Source organism: Nelumbo nucifera, chromosome 6 (genome assembly GCF_055504915.1).
Source record: "Nelumbo nucifera cultivar China Antique chromosome 6, China Antique-T2T, whole genome shotgun sequence".
Classification (NCBI taxonomy): Eukaryota; Viridiplantae; Streptophyta; class Magnoliopsida; order Proteales; family Nelumbonaceae; genus Nelumbo; species Nelumbo nucifera.
Window position 1 is genome coordinate 11,019,706 of NC_142654.1, and position 9,127 is coordinate 11,028,832.

Genomic DNA, 9,127 nt, shown 5'->3' on the forward strand with positions numbered 1-9,127 from the left:
ATCTGGTATTAACATCAATGCAAATTTGTCCATCCTACACTTTTAACCCTACCCAAAGGGAGCCGAATACTTAAAATAGGGCAATAGAGTTTCCTCCTCTCACCATGAAAACCCCAAGTCCCTGGTCATGGTCAGAGTACATATTATTTAGATGGTTTAGGGTGCAACCTGTGCGGATTTGGATTGGGCTTTTGTCAAATTTGAATGGGCCTGGCCCGAAGGCCGAATCAGAAATGAATATCAAGATGCTAGCCCAAATATATTTCTTCATTTGTCATCCATCTTACCCCTAATAAAGTAACAAAGAAAGAATTAATGACTTGCTAAAAGTGACAGATTGCCCTGATCAAGCACAATAGAGTTGAAGAGTTCTCACGATTTTAGAAGCCTCATTCAAAGTGTCTCAACCCACAAGTCTGAAGCCATTTGCAAACATTAAATGACATAATCTCTCAAGCCATGTCTCCTCATTTTTGATGCCATGCAAATAAATCTTACACTTGAAAGGAGAGCAATAGCATTTGAGTTCAAGCTTCACCATGAATAAATAGATATGGCGATATTAGGCATTCTTGGGAGAGCAGAGCTCAATTTGAGGAGACAAAGACCTACAGATTCGAGCATCCATTAATGATACAATTTCAAGTCATGTCTCTGCATTTTGATGCCATACAAATGACTACTCGACAATTGCATTCAAAATTCATGGAGCACAAAGGATGTTTCACAGAGAGAGAGAGAGAGAATAAATTTCAGTGACCCTGGGTTGGCGTGCAGCCAAACTGTTTGACACTGCAACTAGGAACTTCTGGTCTTTTATCCATTAACGAAGGGTTCAGATGTCTAAACACTCCTTGAGATTTTAATTGATAATTATGTAAATTATATGCTTTTAACTATCTTTCACATAAATCCAATTGTAACTTGACATTATGGATGTGGTACATACAAAAATACATAAATGCATATACAGTACTGCAATTTAACTTATGGTTAGAAAAGGAGCTAAACAAGCCCAACGAGAACTTAGCTTTGGGCTCCGAAATTGAGCCATGCCTGATCTATGTGAACCTTTGAAACTTCTGGGCCCTATTTTCGGCTGGGATGGATTGGATATGGGGCTTCCCTATCCAAGTTCCAGATTTGGGCTTAAGTTACATATTGGTCACGTTCAGGTTGGCCCAAATCTAACTAGCCCTTGAAAGGAGTTCTATTGATCAAGGCCCACCCAAGCAAAATATAATTTGGATGAACTTGATGGCTGTGTAGCGAGTTGTCGAATCAATAATAATATCCCACACCAATCATGGGCTCATAGTGAGAGATTGATTGAATGTTGTGGTCCCTATGCATAAAAAGACCAGTGTAGGGCACTATCATTGGTCATACACAGCCTGCTAGACAGCTATTACTTTCAGCCTTTCAGCTAATCCTATCTATCTCAGTAAAGTAGCATACTCCATGAATCTATATTAGGGTTCAAATGTCAAAACATTGATCCACACTCGACTTTGCTAAAGTATGTTTGGGTTTAACACAGGTCTGAACTCAGTTAAAGATCAGCTCAAGCATAATAAACTATTGTATATTATATTACAACCATCTCTATTTTGAGAAAGTATTAGTTGAAGTTGGTAGCTATTTTAGTGGCTGTGGGACCCATCGTTTTGCTCCACACTAGCCATATGCACTCTTCTAACGAGATGGATGGTCATGGTCTGGATGATTGACCATATTATCTCGTCATGTGCAGGCCCAAATTCAGGTCTAGGCAGTCCAATATCCCTTACAATTTTTTATTAAGCCCAGGCGGAACCCGACAAATTGCTGATCCTACAAAGAAATTAACTGACTCAATTGGTAAACTGTTGTCCTAAGAGTGTTCCAAAACTCCTAATATATAGTGGTGTAAATCGGGCCGTGGCATCTACGGCCCGACATGATTTTGAGCCAGCTCGGTCTGATGGTCTACGGGTCATGCCGGACTTAGGCTTTTAGGTCAGTGAGTTAGTCTGGCCCAGTCCATATATCTATATATATAATATTATATAAATTATAATTATATAATAATATATAGTATATAATATATTAATAAAATAAATATTTATTTAATTATATTATATTATTTTCTTTAATTATTGTATATATAAGCAATTGTATACATTAAAATTTATATAAAATTAAAACTTTTAGTTTTTTTTTGCAATTTTTTTAAATAAATAAGTTTGGCTTGATCCACAGTTCGATCTGACCCAAGGCTCAGCCCATGAACCAGCCTGGCCCAGAACTGACCCATATGAGCTCGGGCCATGAGCTATGTCAGGCCGATCCCCCAAAATATCCTAGGGGAGGGAGGCACGACCCGAAACAGCCCGTGGGCTGTGTGGTGCCGGCCCAACACGGCTCATTTTACACCTTGTCCAAAACTCAATGAAGTAGGAGGCCAAATAAATTTGTTCAACAATTTTGATACCAGATTCCGATGACTTCAAACTTTTACCCCAAATGAATATGAGAGTTTTCAAAAATTTGTGAAAACCAAATTATGCCTTTTTTAAGATATTTGAAAATTGTCTTCTCTATTAGTTTCTTCCCTAACAAGAAATTCATTGTGCGGGGGATGGCTTTCAAAAATATGAGTGCTTGCACATTGCACCTCGGAAAACCAGTTTCATTTTTATTTTATTTTGGGTAAAATACAGACTGCTACCCTGTACTATTGGGGGAGGCTTGACGATAAAGGTAAAATTACTAAAATACCCATTGAAGTTTGATGGGATTCTGTTGAATATGTTCTTCAAGCATAATTTAGTGGGTGTTTGGCATCCATGTTGTTTTTTGAAAAAACAGTGCCACATAAGAATAAGTGGTTCTTCAGAAAACAGCCTCTTATTTTGTATCGTTTTTTCAGAAAAAACATTGTTTCATACCATGTCTTAGAAGTCGGGAAAGTGTAGTTTGAAGCAATGGCTACAATGTTAAATTTGATGTTTTCTCAGAAAATAGCTCGTTGCTACCAACAGTGTAATGATGTGGCATCATCTTGTACGTTGGATAATGATGGAGGGCCAGCTCACCACCCAGCGACAGCTCACAGTAGGGAAGATCACGCATCATCTAGCGAAAATCATGCAAAGGATAACAAGATAACTCCATGCATAGGATAAACATTGGAAGATCGGACGGTGGATATCAAGACGGTATGAGGAAGACTCCGAAGACGTCTAGAAGTCCAGATAAACATTGGAAGATTGGACGGTGGATATCAAGGCGGTATGAGGAAGACTCCGAAGATGTCTAGAAGTCCAGATATTTAGTTGTTTTTCTTTTACAATTTTAAACTTTCCTAGCTATTCTACAAATCTACAAATGTATTATAAATACGGCCGTTCTCAGTTAATGGAAACACACAAGAATTTCGCCAACTTTCCTCTCTCTTTCCCAAAGGCTTGCGCCTAGTCACAACCGGCTTCACGACGAAGCCTCGTGTTCGCCCGGTGCTTGCATAGCCAGCCTGGTTTATTGCTTCCACGCTGCGTCAGGTGGTATCAGAGCGGGAGTTCGCCCAGTCAGATGGCCAACCAAGACGGTAACAGTCGCAACCATCCCCGTGACGGAGATCAGGGGTTACAAGCTGTTTGGAGAGCAATCGAAGAGCAGCGTACAACCACGCATAACACTGAACAGCAGTTGGTAGAGATCGTTGGACAATTGCGGACCTTGTTGCAGGAGGATGTTCCAAGGAACCGGGATAACCCGTACCCAACCGGAGGAGACGACCACGGTAGACCACTCGTCAATCCCATATCCCGGAATCCTGTTCTTGATTATGATAGCGACGGAGAACTAGAGCTCGGTGTCGCTCCAGTTCTTCCCGGCGATGACAGAAATGGTAGGAATTGGCGCAACCCCAGCAATTTTAATCCTCGTCGGAATCATGATGAGTTTAAAATCAAAGTAGATATCCCTACATTTAGTGGGGATCTGGATATCGAGGGCCTTCTAGATTGGATCACCGAGGTCGACTGTTTCTTCGAGTACATGGAGATCCCGAAAGAAAGAAGTGTGAAATTAGTAGCTTTTCGACTGAAGGGAGGAGCATCTGTCTGGTGGGAACGAATGAAGGAGACTCGGATTAGGGAAGGAAGATGTCCAGTTCAAACTTGGAGGCGCATGAAGCAGCTAATAAGAGGTAGATTTTTACCCCCTGATTATGAGCAGTATATGTTTGAATCATATCAACGATGTGCACAGAGAGCAAGAAGCGTAAATGAATACACATCAGAATTTCTGAGATTGGCTGAATGAAATCAGCTATCTGAAAGTGATAACCAGCAGGCAGCCCGTTATCTGAGTGGTTTGAGACCTGCTATCAGAGACAAGATTGGCGTCCAGATGGTTCTCAGTATGCAGGAAGCAAGGAGCTTAGCTTTGAAAGCTGAATTAATGTTCTAAGAAAGGACCCGGGCCGATAGCTATCGACGGTACAGTGGGAGCGACAACATACCGGCAGCAGTCGACAAGAGCAAACCAGCCCCGGGAGTACAACCCTCCCACCCGTCGAATACAGCTAATGCCAGTAAGGCCGCCACGGGAGGAAACACTCGAGGTAACACTTCAAACCCTCCTAAACCCAGTAATCCCTATGCAAAACCTGCTCCTTTTAAGTGCTTCAAGTGCAATGAAGTTGGGCATAGGTCTAGTGATTGTCCCAGGAGGAAGGCAGTTACCATGGTAGAGAGGGAGGAGGAAGAAGATGTTGATGATGAAGTATATTGTGGACCTGATGGAGAGGACGAAGACGGTCCCTATGAACATGAAGAATACACATGTGTTGTGAGGAAACTAATGCTGTCCCAAAGAAGCAAAGATACCACTCAACGACATCGACTGTTTCGCACTAGATGTATTGTACAGGGTAAATTATTTGATTTAATTATTGATAGTGGCAGTCAGGAAAATATTATTTGTAGGGATGTGGTACAGAAATTACAACTACTTCCTGAGAAGCACCCGAACCCATATACAATTGGGTGGATCAAGGAAGTTGGCGGCGTACGAGTGGAGAAACGCTGCAAGGTCCCATTCTCCATTGGTAAGTACACTGATGAGGTATATTGTGATATTGTGGATATGGATGCTTGCCATATTTTGTTGGGTAGGCCTTGGCAGTTTGATGCAGATGCAAAACACCTGGGTAGGAAGAATACCTACCAACTCGAAAAAGAGGGTGTACGCTACACCTTATTACCCATGGCAGAAAAGAATCCACCAAAGGCTCCAAAGGCAGAGGGGAGAAATTTCCTTACCATTACACATCACCATGCTGAATTTGTAAGGGAATGTAAGGATACCCGCGAAGTCCACTTGTTGGTGGTGAAGGGAGAAAGCATGAATGAGTCACTAGAGGAAAACAAAATTCCAGTGGAAGTGCAGGGACTACTCGATGAGTTCCATGACGTAATTCCTAATGAGTTACCTAATGAGCTCCCACCCATGCGAGATGTCCAACATCATATTGACTTTGTTCCTAGTGCTAGTCTACCTAATCTACCACACTACATGATGAGTCCTAAAGAAAATGAGATCTTACGGGAAAAGGTAGAATAATTATTAAGAAAGGGGCATATTCAAGTCAGCATGAATCCTTGTGCAGTACCAGCATTATTAACACCCAAGAAAGATGGGAGTTAGAGAATGTGTGTTCACAGCAGGGCCATTAACAAGATCACTATTGGCTACAAGTTTCCCATCCTCAGGCTGGACAATGCTAGATTAACTTGATGGGGTCGTAGTCTTTTCCAAAATCGATCTCAGAAGTGGTTACCATCAGATCAGGATCCATTCTGGAGACGAGTGGAAGACGGCTTTCAAGACTAGAGATGGGTTGTACGAATGGTTAGTCATGCCCTTTGGACTAACCAACGCACCCAACACCTTCATGAGGCTAATGAATCAGGTACTGCACCCTTTTATTGGTAAGTTTGTTGTGGTATATTTTGATGACATCTTGATTTAAAGCAAATCTATCACTGAGCACCTAGGACATATCAGAGAGGTCTTGAATGCATTAAGGGAAAACAAATTATATGCTAATTTAAAGAAGTGCACTTTCATGAGCGATAATTTGTTGTTCCTAGGGTTCATTATAAGTAAGGATGGAATTAAGGTGGATGAGGGAAAAGTGAAAGCCATTAGGAAGTGACCGACCCCATCAAACATCACGGACGTAAGACGTTTCCATGGGTTAGCAACTTTCTACAGGCAATTTATCAAACACTTTAGTAGTATTGTAGCTCCCATCGCTGAGTGTTTGAAAAGGGGAAAGTTTCAATGGGGAGAAGAACAAGAACAAAGTTTTGCTCTCATAAAAGAAAAATTATGCATCGCTCCTGTCATTGCATTACCAAGTTTTGACAAGCTATTTGAGGTTGAATGTGATGCCAGTGGAGTTGGCATAGGGGCCGTATTGTCATAAGAAAAGAGACCAGTTGCCTTCTTTAGTGAAAAGTTATGCGAAGCCAGGAAGAAGTGGTCCACTTATAACAAAGAATTCTATGCTGTTGTTAGAGCACTGAAAACCTGAGAACATTATTTGATTGCTAAAGAATTTGTTCTCTACACCGACCACCAAGCTCTTAAGTATCTCAGTAAGCAAAAGCAGTTGAGGAGTGACCTGCATGCAAGATGGTTTGCTTTTATTGATAAATTCCCATACAAAATTGTGTAAAAGGCTGGACAACAAAACACAATGGCCGATGCTCTAAGTAGGCGTGTAGCCCTCATCAAGACTCTCAGCATCGAAATAGTGGGCTTTGAATGCTTGAAAGATCTGTACGCCCAGGATGAGGACTTCAAACAGGTGTGGGAAAAGTGCATAAATCGACAACTAGCATGTGATTTCTACATTCATGATGGGTTCCTTATGAAGGGGAAACAATTGTGCATCCCTTGCTCCTCCCTCCGTGAGAAGATCATCAGGGATCTGCATGGGGGTGGATTAGCAGGATACCTCGGGAGAGACAAAACGATTGAAGCAGTCAAGGGATGTTACTACTGACCTAAATTAAGGAGGGATGTGACCACTATTGTGAGTAGATGCTATATCTGTCAAACAGTTAAGGGACAGACCCAGAATACTGGCCTCTACATGCCTCTACCTATTCCTATTGCAATTTGGGAAGACTTGTCCATGGACTTCGTGTTAGGCTTGCCAAAGACTCCAAGAAATATGGACTCCGTCTTTGTGGTGGTTGATCGGTTCTCCAAGATGGCACATTTCCTCCCATGCAAGAAGACCGCAGATGCAACAATGACAGTTAAGCTATTTTTCAAGGAGATTGTCCATTTACATGGGGTACCTAAGACCATCACATCGGACCGAGATACGAGGTTCTTAAGTCACTTCTGGATGACCCTGTGGAGACTATTTGACTCCTCATTGAATTTCAGCAGTACAACTCATCCACAGACAGATGGACAGACATAGGTGGTGAATCGGACCCTAAGTAACTTGATCCGTAGTATCTGCAGGGAGAGACTGAAGCAGTGGGATTTGGCCATAGCACAGGCAGAGTTCGCCTACAACAACTCATAACTCCACAGGTAGGTCCCCGTTCTCCATTGTTTATATGAAGGTACCTAACCATGCGTTGAACTTAGTAAAGCTACCCAGAGTACCCGGCCTCAGCACTTCTCAGAACAGCTGGTAGAACAGATCTAGTCAGTCCAGGAAGCAGTGCAGCAGAAACTGGAGCAAACCAATGCCAAGTACAAGATTGCAGCTGATAAGCATCGTCGGCACCAAGTGTTTGACGTCGGTGATGAAGTCATGGTGTTCTTAAGGAAGGAACACATACCCGTGGGAAAGTATAACAAGCTACATCCTCGGAAGTACGGTCCATACAAGATCATTAAGAAAATCAACGACAATGCTTATGTCGTGGACTTGCTAGATCACATGGGTATCTCCAAAACTTTTAATGTTGTTGACCTTCATCGTTACTTACCGGAGGCAACACTTGCATATCCCAGTCATGACTCGAGGTCGAGTTCTTTCCAAGTGGGGGAGAATGATGGAGGGCCAGCTCACCACCCAACGACAACTCACAGTAGGGAAGATCACGCATCATCTAGCGAAAATCATGCAAAGGATAACAAGATAACTCCATGCATAGGATAAACATTTGAAGATCGGACGATGGATATCAAGGCGGTATGAGGAAGACTCTGAAGACGTCTAGAAGTCCATATAAATATTGGAAGATTGGACGGTGGATATCAAGGCGGTATGAGGAAGACTCCGAAGATGTCTAGAAGTCCAGATGTTTAGTTGTTTTTCTTTTACAATTTTAAACTTTCCTAGCTATTCTAGAAATCTACTAGTGTATTATAAATACGACTGTTCTCAGTTAATGGAAACACACAAGAATTTCGCCAACTTTCCTCTCTCTTCTCCAAAGGCTTGTGCCTAGTCACAACCGGCTTCACGACGAAGCCTCGTGTTCACCCGGTGCTTGCATAGTCAGCCCGGTTTATTGCTTCCACACTACGTCAGATAATATGACCAATGCTGAAAATAGTTCTATGTACAACACTGATACCAAACAAAACCAGTGCTATTTTCCCAGAAAACAGCTTCCAAACAAAAAATAAGCATTGTTTTCTCAAAAAATTGGTGCTTACAACTCACACATGCCCAACACCGATTTTATGATAAAATGGTGCAGTGTTCCCAGCACCGATGCCAAACACCTACTTACTCCTTCCCTATCATCTAATAAATCGTTATGAAAAAACAACAGTTCATGTGTCTACATTGTTAAGTCTGCATATTATACTTTTCAAAACATCCATCCATATCCTCGTCAAACACTGGCTTCAAATGGCCACATATTTGAAAAACTAAACTTCCATATCACTATCAAGTTTTCTGTGGAAGGTCCTATGGGATAAACAAACTGAATGGCTGCCAAATTTGGCAAACTCTTTGTGTCTCATGTGAAAATGCTAAACAGTCATTTCATTACCCTGTTGTCCGGTTGCCCTTTTGCTAGGGTTTTGTTGTGTGCTTTACAAATTAGTATTAAACCAGATGGGATCATCACTAATGGTCTATCTAATATCT

At 41.8% G+C, this 9,127-nt stretch overlaps 1 protein-coding gene across 1 annotated transcript; it reads left to right on the top strand.

Moving 5' to 3' along the window:
* Nucleotides 1–1,052: 1,052 nt before the first annotated feature.
* Nucleotides 1,053–8,182, top strand: LOC148790602 (uncharacterized). The gene is made up of 8 exons (XM_088889634.1): nucleotides 1,053–1,175; nucleotides 3,730–4,266; nucleotides 4,315–4,448; nucleotides 4,974–5,601; nucleotides 6,734–7,049; nucleotides 7,119–7,357; nucleotides 7,534–7,605; nucleotides 7,733–8,182. The coding sequence occupies exons 1-8, from the start codon at nucleotides 1,053–1,055 to the stop codon at nucleotides 8,180–8,182; spliced, it is 2,499 nt and encodes an 832-aa protein (XP_088745760.1).
* The last annotated feature ends 945 nt before the right edge of the window (nucleotides 8,183–9,127 follow it).

Bases quoted from the DNA above. Each gene is read 5' to 3' on its own strand.
- LOC148790602 (XM_088889634.1), top strand. From the start codon at position 1,053: ATGCCTGATCTATGTGAACCTTTGAAACTTCTGGGCCCTATTTTCGGC. The intron at 4,267-4,314 runs GTAAATGAATAC...GAATGAAATCAG, and splicing joins GTGCACAGAGAGCAAGAAGC to CTATCTGAAAGTGATAACCA. The intron at 4,449-4,973 runs GTTCTAAGAAAG...TATTATTTGTAG, and splicing joins GCTTTGAAAGCTGAATTAAT to GGATGTGGTACAGAAATTAC.